General features: G+C 34.8%; 1 protein-coding gene across 1 annotated transcript in view; it reads left to right on the top strand.

Moving 5' to 3' along the window:
- The window catches only part of LOC140146067 (neuronal acetylcholine receptor subunit alpha-10-like), a 245440-nt gene that overhangs the window by 207547 nt on the left and 12880 nt on the right, over window positions 1–25013 (top strand). Inside the window, exons 3-5 of the mRNA XM_072167812.1 lie at window positions 3125–3169; window positions 4657–4766; window positions 23630–24168. Coding sequence (XP_072023913.1) covers window positions 3125–3169; window positions 4657–4766; window positions 23630–24168 — 694 coding nt within the window. The remainder of the gene's footprint in view (window positions 1–3124; window positions 3170–4656; window positions 4767–23629; window positions 24169–25013) is intronic.

Genomic DNA, 25013 nt, shown 5'->3' with positions numbered 1-25013 from the left:
TCACCTTATCTTGTTTTGATACAAGAACATGAACAATAGCAACATACATGTAAATTATATAACGTCTACCGTGTTTCTTATTAGATTTCTTCAATTAAGGGATGGGGCCATTTTTAAGCGATCTACAAAAAGTTTTTTGATACGTTCTTTGATTTCTAAAAAAGTAAAAATCGCAGTTTAACAAATAACGGTTAAAATGAAAGCCATTATTGGGGGGCTAATTATTGTATCAATTTGAAAGGCCTGACACCAATATAAACATTTGTTTCGGTGACCCAAGTTCATAGTCATAAATGCTCACGCACTTTTTTACAGATGGCCTAGAATTGCATATTTCGGTTTCAGCGATTGCCCGAAAAAAGGTTGTATGTTTTTGAAAAGCGTTTCCGCTTGGAATGTAGATAGTTATTGTTGATATTACTGTTCGCGATTTTTATTTATGCACTCTTTAGCCGACAATTTTCAATGCATTTTACACGATAGAAATGTCGCTTGCATAAATACCGATATTTTTAACAGTATCGGGGTTTTTAACCAAAATACCTTCCACATTAGTTCCCAAGAATTGGATGAAACCATAGATACCATATCAGACTGCAGGTGACGGATAGATTTTAAACTAGAATTAAAAGAATCAGCATAGGCCCTCTCAAAATTTAGTTTCGAGATATATCGCCTTGTGCAATTTTGGACAGCTTTTTGGCTGTTTTTTATAACAAGGAAATGTTTTACTTACCCCAAACTTCTCACGTAGTCCTTACTCAATGTCCGTTGCTGTTTGGTATTATTCCAGTAATCCGATTTTAGTTATTTAATTACATTTTAGACAAGTTTGCACACCGAACGGTGTGCTATATTCCAAAACTGTTAATGGCGTCAGGCTCGCCTTATTTCAAACCAAGTCGTAGATGTGTGACACTAAATTCACGGTTTTTATATTGGCAATTCAAACCTACGACAGATTTGGTGGTTCGCGATAGGCGATACCATTTTCCACGATTTTATGATATCCAGCTATATAGGCCTAGTATTTCATTTGATTACACTGAACATGGACATGATGAAGCTACATCTCTACAGCCATCATGCACTGATCATTATTTTGCAGACCCGGCCTTTCGCATCGGTTCCACATGTAGTAGTCCTAAGCACCACATTAGATAATGTTAACAAAAATATTTATAAAATATGCAGGGCCGGGTTTACCATTGGGTCAGATGGACCAGGGCCCAGGGCCCAGGGCCCCCTGAAATCTGGGGGGCCAATTTGGCATGTGCATGTTTTTTTAGCCAGAATACACCATATTTTGCACCAAAATATGCTAACATTGCAAATTTTACGCGCTTCGCGCCCACTGGCCTTTCATAATTATAACAAAATTCACCTTCATTTTTGGCTAAAATTGTCTGAAATCGAAATGTTTGTCGCGCTTCTTGCGCAAATGTCTTAGTAAAACCCATCTTATTGTAGGCCCCTTATTTGTAAACCAAAACTTGGTCACTTGAGTGCACATGCCTTCCCCACGGTGAGTTTGGGGCCTCTGAATTTTGGCCTGGCCCAGGGCCCCAAAAAGGTAAATCCGGCCCTGAAAATATATATACAAAATTAAATTCATGTTAGATTTATATAGCGCTATGAATCAACTAGGCCGGTTGCAGCCGAACACGGCGCACACCTATCCGCTGCTAAGATTGTAACATCACCACCAATATTATTACAATATGGAATTTTGAGCGCTCTGAATGAGCAAGAGCCGCCTCCTGTGTGAAATCTGCTATGGGAGATTTGATGAACATATCTAGAGCAACACCTGTGTTGATTCAATTCAATGCCTCTCTTTTATCTATTGACCTCAAATAAAAGGATTCGAACCATTATAAATAGCGTCCCTGACCTAATGTGACACATATTTAATGAGGCGAAAAGGGATTGGCCTGGAATATATGCTTGACTGAACTAAAAACACGGCCCCTGAACATAACATAAAGCCCGAACATATATCCAGACAAGGAACAATAGCCATAATACAGACAAACTGTCTGGCAATGACGTCACAATAGTCTATAGTATGTGATAGTCTGTGATCGTCTACAGTATAATCAGTACTAAAAGTCCAGAGCGATTTTTCATTTATTTTCTAAAATTAAAAGAACCACTTTTCAGCGGGAATTTTTATAAGTTGCACAGCTGAAGTTGTGAAAGGGTTGAAAAACTACAATATTACGGCATAGACAAGAATATGTTTGTTTGGTCTTTATTCCTATAGGCACATCCCTTAAAAGTACTGGTATAGTTCAGTTAAAGGTGCCCACGTGTATGTATTAGATCTTATTAAATCCAATCGAACTCAATCTCAATCTAAATAAATATCAAGGAGTCATCAATTTGAATAAATGAGAAGAGTACTGGATATTTCAACATGAATATTGCAATAAAACACCCGGATAGTATAACTAACTCAAACCATGGTGAATTTACTGTTTTATATTTGAGGTTATTGATATTGTTTACACGGATCTTTGCACTTAAGAATGACATTAGTGTTATTAAAATTACTGAAATATTTAAACGGATAGGTTCAACATACAAACAAATACAAACGTTAATAAATGTAATTTTATTATCAAAGTTGACTGTACTGTTTTATATTTGAGGTTGTTTACATTTAAAAATTACATTAGTGTAATTGCAATTACTAGAATATATTTTATTTTGTAAGATTAAAAATAAATAATGAAAGGCTTCACCAACCCTTTATACTTTCAAAGTCCGATTGTCTCTACTACCTCCTGCTTAAAGGTGTAGGTGAAATAACCGCTAAAATGAGTGGTGAAATTGGACAACAGCTCACGTCATTTTGGCACGTATTAATTGAGCGTTTTAGTTTCTATAACCATACTCCTCATCATTGCTGTGTGTTGCTATAATATTATTTTTGACACTCTGTAACGTTGTTTATAGCCTGTCTCGTCTCAAGTTGAGAGTAACTCCATGTTGGAATTCTCAATAGCGAAATCCAACATGGTGTTACTTCCCACTTTAGACGTTACAGACTATAGTGCTTGTACATTTTTTCTGATATTTAACTCGCTACATGTTTTTCTGTTGTTATTATTTTACTTAGGATGAACGTGGGCAACAGTTAACGATTAATGGCTGGATGAAGCAGGTAAGTACTAAAATAACCTCCAAAGTAAACTGCAGTATTGACAGATAAATAGCAACAGAGATACTGCCTTTCGCTTGGGAGCATCGTGTCTTTGAATCCCACTACCTCATGTCAAAATCCAGGGAGGGTCGGATGCGATATCATATTTTTTGGTCGCCGCCATTTCATAATTACATGTTTTAATTATGAAATCTTCACAAACTATTCTAAATATGTTATGTGTCAAAGCAAAATGATTTTATTCTAAAACCACTCAAGTTTTAAAACTAATCGTCTATTTTGAACGAGCTGTCGTTGTCAGCCTTGTAGTTTTGTCAGCCGCGTACGTCATGTGTCGTGTGTCCTATACCGCCGCTTAAAATCTGTAAACGTTGTTATTATTTGAGATGTATTTGTTTGGAATTTTTTCTAAAGCAAGAGGTATTACCTGTAGATACCACGTTTCACTTCAGAGAGCATACTGTTGTTTGATGGCATGTAAAACTACGGTATTTTAAAGAAAAAAGTGAACACTGATGGCGCTATTGATCTTTAATCGTTTTTTCATCTTTACAAGGTGTAGACACTGCTATAGTGACATGAAAACACCGGAAAAGAGTAACAAATATCAAGGAAATTTTCATAAACATTTTTATCATGAAATGTAAGGAATAACTAATATTATTTGGCTAAATTTAATTAAAAATATATGTAAATAGCGCCCTCAATTTGAACACAAATAAAACAAAAAAACCTGAATAAGTTGATAAAGAAACGAAAATCCATGTTAAAATAGCTAAAAATATAATGTATACGAATATATTACTGTGATAGTTGTTGGTATTATCCGGGTCTAGAATTGAACATTATATTAAGTTTTGTTAGAAAATTTAATAAATGATCTCATCAAACAAATGTAAGCAGAAAATACTTCTCAGGGTCTTATGGGTTAATGAATATTCCCTGACTGGACTAGTTTCACACAAGTGGTCCTATTTTGGTATCACTGAATAGAGGAGATCCATAGTTTGCCGGATAGCACTGATTGTTTTATTATTCCATATGGTGATTTAGCGTTTACAAGTTATATTGAAGTAATCATGTGTGTTATTCCTCTCTTTATGTAAGTAATCAAAAAGTTAGCCAGATAAAATTTATCAAATATACTAGATATTTGATTTATACCCTTGCAAATTGTTCTGATCCCAAGAGGGGGCTTGGGCTCACAAGGGGCGTCATTCAATATTACAACAACTGAAATCTTTTTTCTCCCCATGTCTCTCTCTCTCTGCTCCGTTTTTGCCTCCTCAATTTACTTCTCATTCTTTTACTATCTTTACTATAATGCTAACAAGCAGTTCTGTAAAACATTGTGGAAGTCAGGTGCTATTCATGTTTTATCCAAATCGCAATATGGGTAAGTATTTCAATTTCAAAAGAAACAAAGGCGACATTCAGTAGTTGAAATACAACCCCATTATTAAATGTTTGACTGTTTTTTATTGCAGGCTTGGAGTGACGAGTTTCTCCAATGGGAACCCGACGATCACAACGATGTACAGAATCTTGCCATTTCCGCTTCTAAAATTTGGATACCTGATATTAACCTGTATGAAAAGTAAGTGTTATCCGAGGATTATCGAAAATCTCCGGAGATATCCGGATATTAAGCTGAGACTCAATGACGGTTGATGAATTATTCCCAGCATCCTTAGCAGAATGATATCGGCTATCAGTCATCTGAAACAGTCAATATTTGAAAACAGGAATGTCTGAAACAGTCAATTACAAATTAGATTCTGCTTCCTAAATCCGTTCTCGTGCCACTGTGTGTTAGTTAGTTACATTTCTCCTGCGATTTCCATGGCTTTCATAAATTGTGATTGTATGCATTTCAAAATTCGAGTGCTATAATAATTCGGTATAAATGTGGGTAGACACATTCCTTTTCGGGTACGCAATAATCAGGGTATCAAAATTTTGTCACGGGGATTTAAATTAAATGTTTGATCAAGGGAAAGTAAATAATGAAAGCCCGGATGGAATTACGTCACAATTTTACCGATGCATCCTAGGTTTAGACAATGGGCGTCATTAGCGGCCAAGTTTGCTTCATACATGACGTTATTCGCGTATCGTAGTACTTTAGTACAAAATTATATTAGTTAACAAGCTTACAATTTTAAATTATATGTTGAGCACACAATATACTCTGTAGTAAATCGATAGAGTATGACGGTGATTGTTATGGTATTATATATGCTTGATAGACTTAGATCGTCTGACCAGCTAGTATTCTCCTACACCGTCAGTGTGATTCCAGTCACTCCACATAGTGAGTGAAATCAAACTAGTGTGCTGCGAAGGCGGAGGAGACTAAAGCTTTTGTTGACGAATACGCATGCGTTAAAATGGTGTGCCTTAGGTCAGCCTCTTGTGACACTTTCACGATAGGCGATTAGGTACCCCTTCACATCTAACGAAATGCTTCCTAGCGCTGCGTTGGAGATACTTTCTATTATTTTCTCTTACTTAACACCCCACACACACAAAAAAAAACACACCACAGTATTAGATTTAAAATTCTACCAAGTCTCGCCCGAGTTTCGAACCAGCAACCTATGGATGCATAGTCGAGACGCCATACCACTACGCTACGAGCTGTCCTGCCAGAAAAGCCGTCTATTTATCATACTTATTGTTTATGGAATAACGCACATACACACGATATGCCAACAACTATCAAACTAATATGCACACTGTACATTGTACATCATATTTCCAGCTCTTTTTAGCATAGATTTTCGTTTCTTTTCAAACCTTTTCTGCTATTATTGAGGGCGCTATATACATATATTTCAAATTTAATTTAGCCAAATAAAAAAAAAAGTTATTCCTAATATGTGACCATCCACCACAACTGAGCCCGGATGTCTCCAGTGCCACTATTGAGATATGCTTTTATTGATTATTCACTACTTAAAAGTCAAGTACTATAGACATGATATACATCATTCTAAAGCTAATTTCAAGCAGAATATTTTGGTTGAATATCTCAAAAATGACTATTGGCGACTTCAGGGCTCAGTTGTGCTGGATGATCACATATTTCATGATAAAAGGTTTTTGAAAATGTTGTTGCTATTTGTTACCCCTTTTCTGATGTTTTCAAGCCATTATACCTGTGTCGGCCTTGTACAGCTGAAAACACGATTTAAGATAAATAGCGCCATCAGTGTTCACGGTTTCTTACAAATGACGTAGTTTTACATGATAATCAAACAACTGTGTGTAACATATTATTGGCAATGTGCAAACTTTAAAGAGCTACATTTATTTAAAAATTTTCCCTAAAATCATGCAGACACTTTTCATTCAATTACCCAGGAAGTAGGTCTTTTCTGGGAGGTTATTAATTATTTCTGCAATGACTGCCGGGAAGATATATAATAGCATTGTTTTAGGAAGCATGTTTCTATGTCAAGACCGCCCCTGGGTACGTGCCATCCCACATATGATATGTCCCAAATTGGTACTCAAAACACATTTTAATGAAACTAGATAGCGGTAATAATTTCTGTGCATATGTTGGTATCGTGTTGGTCGTTTTTATACAGGGTTTCACAGAAGGAACTACGAGTCTAATAATGGACGTATTGCAGTTTGTAATAAAGATGGCGGCGACTACTACTGCAAGTTGCTGTTGTTGTTGTTGTTGTTGTTGTTGTTGACGTTTATGATGATGACGACGACGATGATTGCGATGATTACGATGATGATAACAGTGTTGAAGATGACGAACAAAATAATTACTGGACTTATGATGACATAATTTTAATAGCCGGGCATAATGTATAATCACCATCATTTTTTTTTCTATATACTTACAAATATCCAGGGGAGGGGGTCAGATACGATATCACTGTTTTGACATCGCCATTGGATTAAGGGATGGGGCCATTTTTAAGCGATCTACAAAAGTTTTTGATTTACTAAAAAGTAAAAATCGCAGTTTAACAAATAACGGTTAAAATGAAAGCCATTATTGGGGGCTAATTATTGTATCAATTTGAAAGGCCTGACACCAATATAAACATTTGTTTCGGTGACCCAAGTTCATAGTCACAAACGCTCACGCACTTTTTTACAGATGGCCTAGAATTGCATATTTCGGTTTCAGCGATTGCCCGAAAAAAGGTTGTATGTTTTTGAAAAGCGTATCCGCTTGGAATGTAGATAGTTATTGTTGATATTACTGTTCGCGATTTTTATTTATGCACTCTTTAGCCGACAATTTTCAATGCATTTTACACGATAGAAATGTCGCTTGCGTAAATACCGATATTTTTAACACTATCGGTTTTTTTAACCAAAATACCTTCCACATTAGTTCCCAAGAATTGGATGAAACCATAGATACCATATCAGACTGCAGGTGACGGATAGATTTTAAACTAGAATTAAAAGAATCAGCGTAGGCCCTCTCAAAATTTAGTTTCGATATATATCGCCTTGTGCAATTTTGGACAGCTTTTTGGCTGTTTTTTATAACAAGGAAATGTTTTACTTACCCCAAACTTCTCACGTAGTCCTTACTCAATGTCCGTTGCTGTTTGGTATTATTCCAGTAATCCGATTTTAGTTATTTAATTACATTTTAGCACAAGTTTGCACACCGAACGGTGTGCTATATTCCCAAAACTGTTAATGGCGTCAGCTGGCGTCAGGCTCGCCTTATTTCAAACCAAGTCGTAGATGTGTGACACTAAATTCACAGTTTTTATATTAGCAATTCAAACCTACGACAGATTTGGTGGTTTGCGATAGGCGATACCATTTTCCACGATTTTATGATATCCAGCTATATAGGCCTAGTATTTCATTTGATTACACTGAACATGGACATGATGAAGCTAAATCTCTACAGCCATCATGCACTGATCATTATTTTGCAGACCCGGCCTTTCTCATCGGTTCCACATGTAGTAGTCCTAAGCACCACATTAGATAATGTTAACAAAAAATATTTATAAAATATGCAGGGCCGGATTTACCATTGGGTCAGATGGACCAGGGCCCAGGGCCCAGGGCCCCTGAAATCTGGGGGCCCCAATTTGGCATGTACATGTTTCTTTTTAGCCCGAATACACCATATTTTGCACCAAAATATGCTAACATTGCAAATTTTACGCGCTTCGCGCCCACTGGCCTTTAATAATTATAACAAAATTCACCTTCATTTTGGGCTAAAATTGTCTGAAATCGAAATGTTTCTCGCGCTTCTTGCGCAAATGTCTTAGTAAAACCCATCTTATTGTAGGCCCCTTAGTTGTAAACCAAAACTTGGTCACTTGAGTGCACATGCCTTCCCCACGGTGAGTTCGGGGGCCTCCGAATTTTGGCCTGGCAAGGGCCCCAAAAAAAGGTAAATCCGGCCCTGAAAATATATATACAAAATTAAATTCATGTTAGATTTATATAGCGCTATGAATCAACTAGGCCGGTTGCAGCGGAACACGGCGCACACCTATCCGCTGCTAAGATTGTAATCACCAATATTATTACAATATGGAATTTTGAGCGCTATGAATGAGCAAGAGCCGCCTCCTGTGTGAAATCTGCTATGGGAGATTTGATGATCATATCTAGAGCAACACCTGTGTTGATTCAATTCAATGCCTCTCTTTTATCTATTGACCTCTAATAAAAGGATTCGAACCATTATAAATAGCGTCCCTGACCTAATGTGACACATATTTAATGAGGCGAAAAGGGATTGGTCTGAAATATATGCTTGACTGAACTCAATCAGTACACTGTCCTATGCCTTATTGTGATGAGGCGGGAGTTCTAAAAACACGGCCCCTGAACATAACATAAAGCCCGAACATATTTCCAGACAAGGAACAATAGCCATAATACAGAAAAACTGTCTGGCAATGACGTCACAATAGTCTATAGTATGATCAGTACAAAATAGTCTGTGATCGTCTACAGTATAATCAGTACTAAAAGTCCAGAGCGTTTTTTCATTTATTTTCTAAAATTAAAAGAACCACTTTTCAGCGGGAATTTTTGTAAGTTGCACAGCTGAAGTTGTGAAAGGGTTGAAAGACTACAATATTACGGCATAAACAAGAATATGTTTGTTTGGTCTTTATTCCTATAGGCACATCCCTTAACGCGTAATCATAAAATTTTCATAAACAATTCTAATTGTATTATGTCGTGTCAAAGCAAAATTATGTTATTCTAAAACCGTTGAGGTGCGACAATGCACCCCACCGTAAGTATGTATAATGGTAACTGCTAACAGTCTATTTGAACGGGCTTGTAGTTTAGCCAGCCTCGTACATCATAATGCCTAATATTTGCCCCTTTCGCTTCATCTACTCGGTGATACTGTAAGTGCTAAGATACGGTGAATGAGGATATTTGCAGGTGGTATAGGAAATGCAACACGTGAATATTTAGTACCTAGAAGAAAATCAATATATAGTTTAATCAGCTCTTAATAAGGTGGGAAATGTTAGGCTTTTACAACTACGCCGAAAAGTAGAACCACGTTATTGAGTGCTATTGGTTGAAGTGTCTGGTCTACATTATGTGTGTTAAAGAAAGTAGATACAGTATAGGACTTGATTTAATAATTCGTGAAGCTTCTGGCGAGATGTTACAAGACAATTCTCAAAATAAAATATTTTTATATTAAACCGCGATGTTATAATGCCTGACAATTACAAGCTGATCAAAATATAGCTTTGTAGTGAAGCGCCCGCACATGCAAATAATAAACAAACAAAATAAAGAAACAAGTAAATAAATGAATAACAAATAACAAAACAAAAAATAAATAAATAAATAAATAAATAAATAAATAATTAATTAATTAATTAATTAATTAATTAATTAATTAATTAATTAATTAATTAATTAATTAATTAATTAATTAATTAATTAATTAATAAATAAAAAAATAAATAAATAAATAACATTTCAAATATTGATTAAGTTTAGGCTAGGCACTATCAGAGGTAACCCAAACCAGCTTCTACCCAATCTTCAAGCTATAAGCTGATTACACACTATACTCAAAATTTAAAATGCCACTATCGTTCAGTTAACAAACATTGCCATCAGGTTTCTTCCTTTACACTTAATTCCCAAGATCATGTAAAGAATCAATCTTGTACTTGGATTTTAATTCACGTTGCGTTACATAGGCCCCTGGCAAGATTCATGCATAAGTTATCGCACTACAATGCTAATTGCAATTTTCCCGCTCTACGCGAATACCAATCACCCGGCACTATGACATGTATGATATAAAATGCAATATAAATTTTTGAAAGTTTATCATTCTTGTGGCATGATTAGATGAAAAAAAGATATGTTATTAGTCAGGTACAAACATGCTAATTATTGGTTTATTTTGGCCTTGTGATTGTTACATTACTTTGAATCATTAATTTTATTGACAGACGTAGACTGTGCATAGCATTTTCTCTTCTAAGTTTAACGCATATGTAGGGCATGTTATTGTAAGCATGTCGGATTCCTCTAAGCAAGCATTGGCTGGTGGTATTTTTTCCTCGCAAGTAAATCAAGGGTATTCTGAGAGGATGGAGATCATTATGTTGACTATTTTTATATGTATCAGAATTTCGAACCAAGGGGAATGACCACTGAACTATAATGATGATGTAAAACTTCCTGATAAAAAAGAAAGAAAATGCTGATATAAACATGAAACATAAAACTTCCCTAATATTGGAATACAAATTAAGATACCATTATTTGCTCAAACACCCTCCATACAAACTTACAGCTATAAAATGTAGCAGGCCTGACACGCTAAAATTTGAACGCTTTTGTTTTAATATCAGTTCTTTACCAATTTGTTCATTATGTTATACTGTATTACAGTAATACATATAATAATTAATCCATTTTGAAACATTATGGGGAAATATTTGTATGCAACATCTGCACTCCACCAACAATTCAATTAACTTTTGTCTTTTACTAAATTCTCCATACAATAAAGGCTTTTTTATTTAGTTACGAAACCGCAGCATGCATCTATACGGCATCGTTACCATGTTCAACATTAATGATATTATCCAAAATATGAATGACATTTATAATTTTATAGTTTATAAGTTGTGGCGTTAAAGCGTGCACGTATACATACGCCCCAACGTTTAACACTAATGATATAATCCAAAATTGGAATAACATTTATAATTCCGATTAAGTTTGCAGCATTAACATATTCTTCAATAATTAACTGAGTTTTCTTCTATGCTGTTTCTGCCCTTGAGCGCAAGTGTAAACATAATACGTAATACATGTAGATTAGGTACTAACAAAGGTAACCCAACCCAGCTTTTACCCTCATGTTCAAGCTATAAACTGGTTAAATGCTATACCCTTATATGCCACTATCGATCAGTTAACACATTTTGCCATCAGGTTTCTTCCATTACCTTCAATTCCCAAGATCATGTAAAGAATCAATCTTATACTTGGATTCTAATTCACATATTATTACATAGGCCCCTGGCAAGTAATCGCAAAACAATACTAATTGCAATTTTTAACGCTTCGCGCGACTGCCAAGCACACGACATGTATGACATGAAATTCAATTGCAGATCTCACACCACACCACCAAATCAGAGTTCCATAGAGATATGTGCTAAATTTGCCCTAAGAAAACGTCATTTTTTCTGCACAGGAGCGACTCATTTTTAAGCGACAGCTATGATGGTTTAAATCAGCCCTTGCCTGATCCCTCTGGCTGGGAAAAAATATTGGTTGACCGTCATTATTTTTTACGACTGGCCCTCGAAGTCTACGATGTCCGGGAATTGCCTATTTTACATTTGAAGTTAGTCAATCATAATGACACCCTTGCTATCCCAATGAACAGAGGTCATGACCTTTCCAGCAGAAGCCACTTGCTTAAAGTTCCTTGGAGGTGGAGATCCATGATGCTTCCACTGCTTGTTTTGATTTATCTGGTTCAAAGTGACGAACCCATGTTTCATCCTGGGTGACAGACAATTCGTGAGTAAAAATTATCTGGATCAGTCTGAAAACGCGCCAGAAGCTTTTTCAAAACGTCATGCCTGGCAAGATTCTGATCTGGAGTCCGTATTCTCGGCACCCATCTTGCGGACAGCTTGCTCATGCCTACTCTCTAAATTCCAGGGACTTATTAGAAGGACAAAACTTTGAAAAGACTTAAAATTCAAATCTAATGGATTTAAATTTTACTCTAATAAAGATTTGAATTTTAAGTCTCTGAAAGGTTTTGTCCTTCTAATAAGTCTCTTAGACTTATTTTTAAATCTTAGGAATTTAGAGAGTAAGGTGTCAGTTAAAACACTTGAGCACTGAGCCATAACTAATACCCATCCTGTGAGCTATTTGTTAGATAGTCAAGCGTCTGTCCTCCAGCACCATCTGGTGATTGGCGTCCACTTGATCTGCTGTTGTTTAAGATCCTGGGCTCCCGGATCTTGGATTATCTTTCAAACGCTCCCTCCCTCGCTTGAATTCAGCAGCCCATTTCTTTACGATGGAATAGCTAAGAGAGGTATCACCAAGTGTGCTGACCATGTCTCCATAGATGGCATTGGTTGTCATGCCCTTTTTATTAAGATATTTAATCACTGAACGAGCTTCTTGTTCATCCATTTTTTGGATCTTTGCTGAATCTGAAGACTTTCAAAGGACCTCACTTGAAAATAATAAGTGACAGATACATGAATGTCGGTGCATAACCTTATAAAGCAACCTACTTTTTAATTACAATTTAACTTTGGAGATGCTGATATGCCTTCTGGGTGAGGCTCAGAACATTTTGATACCCCTCGTAGGGCATGTTATTTCATGCATTTCGGATTATATTAAGCTATAAAAAGTAGCAGGTCTGACACACTAAACGTTTAACTTTGTACACTTCCTATAATTGTTTTTACCAATTTGTCCATACATTATATTACAGTACTACATATTTTATAATAATCAAATCATTTTTCAATATTCTGGGGGAAATCGTAAGCAACATCTGCACTCTACCAACAATTCGATTACCTTTGATGTATTTTACCAAATGCCTCATACAATGACGACTTTTATACCTGAAGCCTTTAGTTACGAAACCGCAGCACGCACCTATACGCTATCATTACCATGTTCAACACTAATGATATTATCCAAAATAGGAATGACGTTTATAATTTTGATTAAGCTTTTGGCGTTAAACCGTGGCTTGCACATAATTACGCCCCCATTGTTACCTTCGTTATATTCCAACATGTGAATGACATTTAGAATTCCGATTAAGTTTGCAGGCTTACCTTATTCCTCAATTATTTGAGTTTTCTTCTTTGCTATTTCTGCACTTAAGAGAAGGTTTACGCATATACCTTGTACGTTAGGCACTATCAAAGGTAACCCAAATCAGCTTTTACCCCCATGTTTAAGCTATAAGCTGATTAAATACTACGCTCAAAATTTAAAATGCCACTATCGTTCAGTTAACAAACATTGCCATCAGGTTTCTTCTTTTACACTTAATTCCCAAGATCATGAAAAGAATCAATATTGTACTTGGATTTTAATTCACGTTGCGTTACATAGGCCCATGGCAAGATTCATGCATAAGTAATCGCACTACAATGCTAATTGCAATTTTCCCGCTCTACGCGAATGCCAACCACGTGATATATATATATATATATAATATGAAATGCAATAGATTAGATGAAAAAATATGCTATTCATCATCATCATCATCAGTCAGCTGCGGAGCAGGCGACTACAAGCTTTCTCCAACTATTGCGATCTTGGGCAAGCGAAACAATTTTGTTTGGCTGCATCATCCCATCAGTATCTCCCAGGCCGTCCCGGTTTCCTCTTCCCATGTGGTGGAATATACAGGGCATATTCTTTCACAGGCTCGTCGTCTTCAAGACGCAGTATATGCTATTAGTCAGATACTAATATGAATATAAGTGATTTATTTTGGCCATGTGATTCATACATTACTTTGAACCATTGATTTTATTGATAGATAGAGTGAGCATAGTATTTTTGTTAACAATATTAATAAAACATCTCTTCTAAGTTCAACGCGTATATGTAGGACATATTATTTCAAGCATTTCGGATCCGTCTAAGCAAACTTTGGCTGATGGTAAAATCTCTTGCTCTCAAGTTTATCAAGGGTATTAATAAAATAGGGAGACAATTATGTTAAATGTTGGAATGACCACTGAACTAAGATAATGTAGAAACATTATGAAGAAAATGCTGATATAAACTCGAGAATTTGAGACAATTTTTAAATTCCATAGTATTGGAATACAAAATGCCGATATGTGCTCAAACACCCTCGATCCAACCTTACAGCTATAACATTTAGCAGGTCTGACTAACCAATTTGTTTATAATATATATTACATTAATATATATAATTATTATAAAACAATTTTGAAAACTTCTGGGGACAAAATTGTATGCAACATCTTTATACTCCGCCAACAAATCGATTACATTTTATAAGTATTTTACCAAATGCTCCATACAATGGCGACTTTTTATACCTGTAACTTTTAGTTACAAAACCGCAGCATGTACATACGTACGTACGTCATCGTTACCATGTTCAAAATAAATGATATTAGGCCAAAAAACAAGTTTGTTTCCTTTAGCGTTTTTGACGGCTTATTTTGCGCATTAGATTTTTTTTCATTTTTCAAAGAAAACAAAAACAAACAAAAAAAACCCGGAAAATCGCAAAAAATAATATAAAACACTACTGGAGTAAACATTTACACATTGCACAACTAACGAGCGTAGTAAAAGCTACTGGAGAAAACATCACACACTTTATTAAATACTTTTTACTTTTTTAATCTGCAGGTTGAAAGGGGATCATAAATATTCTTGAATATGATTTTTAAGACATGGATTATAAAAAACCTAAAAACCGCATTTCGCATTTGACTTTTTTGACCTGCTACAGGAAACAAACATGTTTTTTTTATGCCTTATCGCCTACATTGGAAATGAAATTAAATTACAAATTTATACATGTATAAGCTTGTGGCGTTAAACCGAGCACGCCGTTCGTCACCTTCTTTAACACTAAGGATACAGTCCAAAATTGGAATGACATTTATCATTTCGATTAAGTTTGTAGCCTTACCATTCTTCAATTAATTGAGTTTTCTTCTTTGCTATTTCTCCCCTTAAGTGCAGGTTTAAAAAACACATTATACGTCAGGCACTATCAAAGGTAACCCAAACCAGCTTTTACCCCCCATGTTTAAGCTATAGGCTGATAAAACACTATACCCAAAATTTAAAATGCCACTATCGTTCAGATAACTAACATTACCATCAGGTCTTTTGCTTTACACTTAATTCCCAAGATCATGAAAAGAATCAATCTTATACTTGGATTTTAATTCACGTTGCGTTGCATCGCATTACAATACTAATTACAATTTTCCCACTCCTCGCGAATGCCAACCACCCGGCATTATAACATATACTGCGCCAAACGAGTACGGTATCCTTACACTTGGAAGAAAATCCTAATTTTTGGGTAAATTTATTTGTTTAATAGGTGCACTATCTAATCCGTCAAATTATGACACCCCATTGAATCCAATGTGACTTAAAGAAACAAAGTTACAAGCATTTGATTAGACAAAGGTCCAGTTTTAAAAGTGACAAACTGGTCTATTCAAAACTCTATGGACTCTATCTGGTTTGAGGGTGGTGAATGGCTTATTTATGCGTGGCTTTATTTTAAAACAAAAGAAGAAGTAAAAACTGAAATTAAAACTGCTTTAGATAAAGCTTCATTGAAGAAACTGTGTTGTCTCTTTGTTGCGCTTGTTGGAATCTTTTTGTGCCTTGTATAGGCCAGTTTGTCACCTTTATAACTGGACCTTCATCTATTCAATTGCTTGTAACTTTACTTCTCGAGTTCACATTGGATTCAATCTGGTGTCATAATGCGCAGGACTAGATAGTGCATCTATTAAAAAAAATTACTCCAATATGGTTCAGGTTTGAAATTGTGATTAATTTTCCAAGTGTAAGTATACTTTTTGGCGCAGTATATTTTGGCGCAGTACATACATGTAATAATATCAAATGCATAGAAGTGGTCAAAAGCTCAACATTCTTGTGGTATGATTAGATTTAAAAAAATCCAATAAGCCATTTTTATAGTCAGGCACTAACATGTCGATTATTGGTTTGTTTCAGCCTTGTGATTCTTACATTACTTTGGATCATTAATTTTGTACATAGCATTTTGTTAACAATTAATGGAACATCTCTTCTAAGTTTAACGCATATACGTCGTATAGGTCATGTTATTTTAAGCATTTTGGATTCGCCTAAGCAAGCATTGGCTGATGGTAATTTTTTTCCTCGCAAACAATTATATCAAGGATATTCTTTGAATATGGAGATAATTATGTTGACTATTTTTATGTGTATCAGAATGTCAACCCAAGGGGAATGGCCACTGAACTATACTGATGTACAATTTCCTGATTAAATGAAAATGCCGATATAAACGTGAAAATTCGAGACAAATATAAACTTCCCTAAAATTGGAATACAAAATATCAATTTGTTCAAGCACACTCCATACAACCTTACAGCTATAAAATGTAGCACGTCTGACACACTAAAATTTGAACGCTTTTGTTTTACTAGAAGTTCTTTGCCAATGTGTTCATTATGTTATACTATATTACAGTAATACATATAATAATTAATCCATTTTGAAAAATTATGGGGAAATATTTGTATGCAACATCTGCACTCCACTAACAATTCGATTAACTTTCATGTCTTTTTTACCGAATGCTCCATACAATAAAGGCTTTTTATACCTGACGCCTTTAGTTACGAAACCACAGTATGCACTTATACGCCATCGTTACCATGTTCAACATTAATGATATTATCCAAAATTGGAATGACATTTAAAATTTCAATCATGTTTGCAGGCTTACCTTATTCCTCAATTATTTGAGTTTTCTTCTTTGCTATTTCTGCCCTTAAAAGAATGTTTACGAAAATAAGGTATATTAACGTATGTTAGGCACTAACAAAGGTATATAACCCAAAATAGCTTTTACCCCCATGTTCAAGCTATAAGCTGATACTCTATGCCCAAAGTTTAAAATGCCAAAATCGTTCAGTTAACAAATATTGCCACCAGGTTTCTTCTTTTACACTTAATTCTCAAGATCATGACAAGAATCAATTTTATACTTGGATTTTAATTCACGTTGCGTTACATAGGCCCCTGGCAAGATTCATGCATAAGTAATCGCACTACAATGCTAATTTTAATTTTTTCGCTCTACGCGAATGCCAACCACGCGACATGTATGATATGAAATGCAATAGAAATGGTTGAAAATGCAACATTCTTGTGGCATGATTAGATGAAAACAAAATATGTAATTAGTCAGGTACTACTATTCCAACCATTGGTTTATTTCGGCGATGTGATTCGTACATTATTTTGAACCATTGCTTTTATTTATTGACGTAGACTGTGCATAGCATTTTGGTTAACAATGGAATACCGTATCTCTTAGTTCAACGCGTATGTAGGGCATGTTATCGCAAGGATTTCGTTATTCGTCTAAGCATTGGATGATGGTAACATCTTTTGCTATATCAATGGTATATTCTTAAAATACCGAGATAAATATGTTGAATATTTGTATGCCTATCAGAACGTGGGTAAAAAGGGGCAGCATGCATTAAGCTACGAATTTCTGATTATAACAAAAATATCGATATAAACCTGATATTTTCAGAAAAAAGCAGCAACACAATATTTCAGATTAACAATGTGAGATTTGCACAAACCCTCCACTACAACCTCACAGCTATATAAGAAGCATGAATGAAACATGAAATTGGACATCCTTCATGTCTATCATTCTTTCACTAATTTGTTCCAACATTTGTTCATATGTGTTACAGATGAAATACATAATAATCAAATTATTTTGAAATGCTTGTTTGCAACATCTGCGCTTAACCAAAATGTGATTTTATTTTATTTTTTAATCGGTATCTTTAGGCCATATGCAGACTCCGAGTATTAGACGTATAATATTTGATGTAACATATCTACGTTATTTAATCTGTTCCCTTTCTATTTCCTGTAATGTTTAAGTTCTAACGAATGTTTGATGACGTAAAATATCTGGTAGAAATATATTATCGATTTTACGTCATCAAACATTCGTTAGAACTTAAACATTACTGGAAATAGAATGGCAATAGATTAAATAACGTAGATATGTTACATCAAATATTTTACGTCTAATAAAAAGTCTGCATACGGCCTTAAGCCTGATTTTTTATTCAACGGCGAATATTCATTGCACATATTTGTTATTCAATCCGTTTCAATTAAGTTCTTAGTATTTTATTACGGATATTTGTTGAATAATGCAATATCTGGCGGCAATATATTATCGATATGTCAACAAACATTGGTAAGAAGATAATAATGATTGGAAATAAATTGAATAACAAATACCTGTTGCATCTATATTCGACGAATGAAAACTATATATTGGTTGCTTAAGGGATCGGATAGCAACATTTGCACAGTATTTTTGTGGGACATGAGAGCACATTAGACACATCAAATTGCATTCTGAATATGTAGAATGTCCTTCTGACAAATGTCTAATATCAAATGATCTGTTGAAATTGGCGATATAATACGAATTTTATGGCAAATTATTAAGAATTTATATTGTCTATATGTTTAACAGTCCTTGAATTAAACTTTAGGAATCTAATCATATGTAAAGTGTATACATTTTTCCCAAGAAGATTTACATGTTCTAGACATAAATCACCCGATTTACACCTAATTCGAAGCAATCAAATTCATTATGTTTGTAGGGAAATAGGACAATTTTGAATCAAGATTTTAAATTTCCCATAGAACCCTATGTTAAACGACAAAATAATCAAAATGGGGGTTCTTTCATTTTATCTCATTAATTTGGATAGAACAACTTTTTGACATATCATTGGTAAATTTTGTTTTTGCTCACTCTCGTTTTAGACGTTTCATCTTCCGATCGGAAACTTCATCAGTAATCAACCGATCTAGCAACATTCCCGTTCTCATTCCAAGAGTATTCTATTGCTTGCATTAACTGATCGAATATATGATTTAGTGAGTGAAGGAACATGTCACTCTGTGGATGATGGGAGTGTTGGTATATGGAGTTTGAAGTCATACGATCAGAAGATGAAAATGTCGATCAGAAGATGTAGTATAAAATATGAGTAAATTATTAGACTTGATAGAAAACCAAACATGCCAATGGTATGATATCTAACAGTCGTGATGAACTTATTCAAGGAGCTTCATGACAGTTACTATTAATCATCATTCGTAGTGAAGAATAAAAAAAGAAAATTGATGGAAATCGTACATTATTGCTTTAATATAGCCTACCGAATTCTACGTGCACAAGGATATGCCTTATAAATAAATGAGCGAGTATTATAAAGAGAACATATTTCGTGCCTCGAATTTAATCTCAACAATCCGAGCGCGCTTTTACAATATTGAGTGTATTGTGTGGTTGTCTTCTGCACCTTCCATAACTGTGCAATTGTAATTGTCGCAATTTTTAATTTAGTACTTATGGATGTGATGTTATACTATCCGTGTAATGTCTCTTTCATCAGCTTGGCACACATTGGGCTATTCCAGTTGAACTCCACACACCCCCTATGGAAGAAATGACCTTAATCTTCCACACAGTGAGTGTGAATTTCTAATAGGGTTGGCTCCATTTGAAATCTACTCTACTACCCTGTGTGAGATGAAGGTCATTTCTTCCATAGTAGGTGTATGTATTTCAACTGCAATATCCTATTATGTTGATTTACTTGAAATATTTAATTCTAGGGGTCTGTACAGTCTTATATTCTAATTGTAATTAATAAGTAAACATACCTGGTATAGTATAGTACAAAAATATTGTAAAAGACATAATATATTAAAATCATCAACCAAAGAAACAGACGTACGAAGACAAATATTGTCAAAAAATGTCAAGTAATGTCACATATCGTCAGCCTGCTACGCTAATTACCTATAAGTCATTTTTTGTAATTTTGAGAAAAAAGAACAAAACGTGGTTCAAGGATGCATCAGTAAGGTAATCACCCTAATTATTTCGGATTATTCCCTTTTATTGGTATCGTTATCATTTGTTCTTGTTTAAATACATGTTTAAATACATGCTTGAACCATATTTTGTACTTTGTTCTCAAAATTATAACAAATCAATCAATCGATTAGATTTATTTTATTTCCATCAAAAATTACAACAAAATACAATAATTTAAAAAGTACAACACGATGGAAAAGGTACAACGATAAGCGAAGCCTGTAAATGCTGCACCCCCTGTATAATTAAATTACACAAATTAAAGCAGAACAAAAACAAAACAAGGATCTGTAGCCAAATTTTTTTAAACACAAATATAATGAATCAATCTAAATATAATATTGTACTATAATCATTAACATATAGTAAATTACAAACACTGATATATAGCATAAAAGCAATGATAAACAACTTTGAGATGACATATTAAGTGGAGGCAATGATTTAACAGAATAATTAACAGAAATATTACACTATAATAATGAAGCAAAACATGCTTAGATCTACTTGTCATTCAGTAAGGCATGTACTCCTCTCTTAAAGAGAGAAATTTTGGTAGCCTGTCTAATCTCATAAGGTATTTGATTCCAAATTTTTGGACCATTGGAGATAACAGTACTTGTTTTGTGCAGTTGGTAATTATGCTTATTTCTAGTATCATAACTGGGAATATCCTTAAGACTCTTAAACATAGCATCAAATGATTTTGGTAACATACCTTGGGTATACTTATACATATAACTCTTTCTTGTACATATCAAATATATCAAGAACATTGTATTTATCAAAAAGTGGTCTTACATGGCTTAAATACGGACTATGAGATATTATTCTTAAAGCTCTTTTTGTAGCTTAAATAATTTGTTAAGATATGCCTTGTTTGCATTTCCCCAGTAAGATACCGTAATTAAAATAGGGTACAACTAGTGAACAGTAAAGGTTATACAAAGTTTGTTCGGGTAAATAATGCTTCACTTTGTTCAAAACGCCAATATTTCTAGAAGACACATTACAAATATTAACAATCTGTTTCTTCCAAGAAAGATTTTCATCAATAGTTAGACCCAGGAATCTGGCTTCTTTAACACGAGCCAGTTTACATCCATCTAAAGATATTACAATATTATTGTCATTGATTGCCTTGGTTTTGGACACAGTACCTAAAAACACGAGATTTGTCTTTTTTGCAATGAGTGAAAGTTTGTTAGCTTTGAACCAGTTAATTACCTCCCTCAGCTCATTATTAATTACATTACAGAGTTCATTAATATTTTCATGTGAGTAGAAAACAGTGGTATCATCAGCGAATAAAATAAATGATAGTAATTCAGATGTGTGAGCGATGTCATTCATATAGATGATGAAAAGCAGAGGACCCAATATTGATCCTTGTGGAACGCCACATAAAATCGGTTCATAAGATGAGACTTCTGAATTGTATGACACATATTGTTTTCTCTCAGAAAGATAATTTGAAAACCATTGAGATGTTACAAAATTAGTCAGAATTTTAATGGGGTTTCCTTCAAAACGTAGCTTCACAAATGCTTTATACACTCATGTAAAAAACTGAAAATTGAATATACCAGACTTCAGACTAATTTTGCTTGATCACACCACATAAATACATCAGAATTTTATATAATTATACTATTCACAAAACACCCTTTACTGGTCCAAATGACGGCATACGAGTTTTTAATCATTTTTATTTCATAAACAATTTGGAAGTGTATCAAATCCGTGGAATGAGAACAAATCCGTTAAATACTAGCATCAACGTATGTACGTGTGAGTTTATGTAGCTATAATATAATCGAAACAGCAGCCTCCCGAGATGGGGACTTTTTCAAAATTCAAGCAAAACTAAGTATACCCAAGCACTTAAACCTCACTAAAGCTGAATATACACACAATCGCTGAGCGAAGAGCGATTGTTATAACGACCAATGATGAAGCGCGACGTTTCCAACGAAACCAACATCGCCCTTCCTCTTTGGCTAAAAACTAGACGCTTGTTGTTTAGCGATGTGGTGTAAATTCAGCTCCACCTTCACTAATGCGTTCTTAGAAGCTAAGGAAATACATCAAGCTGTCACGTTATGACTTTATTTTGACTGATGATGCGTTGTGCTTGTGTCATTTCTTACGCAGTTTTTGCCAAAGATATTGCATTATTTAGATTGTGTCAAAATTTCATGTCAATACCATTTGTATGAATAATACGGCTGTCCCTTCCAGGATGATAATCAGTAAACACATCCCAGGCGGGTACGAACATTGTGATTGACCAAACACCTTTCAAAATATAATTTACCCTAGGTTGTGCAAACAAGAACGCCACAATCACAAGCTGTGTTGCATTTTGCAAAGGACGTGGTTTATTTCGCGTATAATGCGTCATTCTTTTAAAAGATGCATCATCATTATAAACAATGGGCTATTCCATTTAAAATATACACTTGCTATGGTAGTTTACTCCTGTTACATCATCACATCTACTGCGAATAAGGGGGGGGGGGTACATTTGGAAGCATTGGGCTATTCCATTTAAAATCCACACTACCCCTGTGGTAGTTTTTGGAAACATTTTCCACAGGGGGAGTATTATACTTCAAATGGAATGAATACATCTAGTAGTTCCAATTGAAACACCCTCCCTCAGTGGAAGATTCAGGCTGAATCTTTCTCAGAGGATGTATGAAATTCAAATGGAGCTGCAAATGTGTTCGTTCCATTTGAAATTCATACCGCCCCTGTGGAAGATATTTTCAAAATCGTTTACAGGGGTAGTGTGGATTTTAAATGGAAAAGCCCAATGCTACCAATTGTATCCCCTTGTTCACCGTAGATGTGATGATGTAACAGGATTAACTACCATAGCAATATTTGAATATATCGCCCTATATCGGCAACTATATAGATCTATGAGATATTGATTGAAAAAAAAATGCTGGAAAGAAAATAAATTTCTGATAGATTTTTAACGAATAAAAGTTGATGAACTTGTAAAACGTAAGATATCAAAGTTACCCCTGCATGCCAATTCCCTTTACAGTAGATAGTGGCAGAGTATAATAGTATAAGTTGTTTTTAACGTTTTTCTATCATACAAAGAAAAAAATGTTAATGTTTTATAATTATTATGATAATTATTTTGTGTCATTGTTCTAATTACTCATTATTCTACACTTCATTTTTCATACAGTGTGGACAGAGAATTTGAAAGCATCAAAGACATTAACACCATGGTTACATCTGTTGGCGACGTTGTTTGGTACGCTCCTGTCATTCTACGAAGTTCGTGTAAGGTCAAAGTTAAAAACTTTCCGTTCGACACTCAAAACTGTATTATGACTTTCGGCTCCTGGGCATACGACACCTCTCAACTAGATCTCATATACCTGGATGATGATGATGCAAATCAAGAAGTTTTTAGTCAAAATGGCGTCTGGGAACTTATAGCTGTGAATGTCACCAGTGACTTGGTATATTTCAAGTGTTGTCCTCATCCGTATGCCTTAGTAATATACAGCTTAACTCTTCGCCGACAGTCTTCATTTTATGTTGTGAATATTATAATCCCGTGTGTATTGCTGTCGGTTTTGACACTTCTTGTGTTCTATCTGCCGCCTGACTCAGGGGAGAAGATATCACTAGGTATGACGAACCTACTGGCGCTGATTCTGTTTCAGCAGCTTATAGCTGAGAGTATGCCACCGCGTGGGGATGAAGCGCCTGTACTAGGTCAGTATTAATAAGATATACTGCGCAAGAAAAGTGTCGTTATATTAAAACAAAAGCAATATCTTAAAAACACTATAAACCATATTACCAAATAAAGTTATCAATAGAAATGGTACTGCGCATGTTGATACTCAATTCGACACGAGAAGACTTTATTTTCTCAATATACTAATTTGAATTAAAGTAGGTCATTTCAATAGGGACAAAGGTATACAGAGACAGCACGTTAATTATGAGCCAGGAAGAATGATCCCAAACGCGTCAGACTCTTTTTCCATTCAAATCGGTATAACTTGAGAGGATGAAGTCGCATCGTGCCGAATGAGGTGTCAAAATACGCAGAACAAAATTATCCATCTATTGATTACTTCATTTGGCAATTTAGGTTTAGTATCTTTAAGACATTGCTTTTGTTTGAAATGTACGGAATTTTGTGCGCAGTTTATATATATAAAGATGAATTTACATTGAGTCGATGAGCGATTGCAATTTGACCAATTGAGTCTAGAAATGCGCTCTACTTCATTCATTTGTCCAATAAAAGTCAATCGCTTATCGTTTAGCAACTGCATGTGTAAATTCAGCTTAACCTAGTTCTAATATGAATTTTGTTACATTTTCACACCTAGGCCCCTATTAAAAAATCAGGCCAAGAGCTAAAGTTTGTTCGGTTTATATAGGGCGGAAAAAATAAAACTCATAACACGGTGTATTGATATAAAATGGCATGCACGCAGTTGATAGCAATGCTTACGCTAGTTGTGCGGTGCGTAATGCGTGAGTGGCGCACGCTTGTGTGAACTTTCGCGAGCGTAGTAACAAAAGCCGAATAATTTCTGCCTTAT

Source organism: Amphiura filiformis, chromosome 2 (genome assembly GCF_039555335.1).
Source record: "Amphiura filiformis chromosome 2, Afil_fr2py, whole genome shotgun sequence".
Taxonomy (NCBI): domain Eukaryota; kingdom Metazoa; phylum Echinodermata; class Ophiuroidea; order Amphilepidida; family Amphiuridae; genus Amphiura; species Amphiura filiformis.
This window is presented reverse-complemented; position numbering and strand designations above follow the sequence as displayed.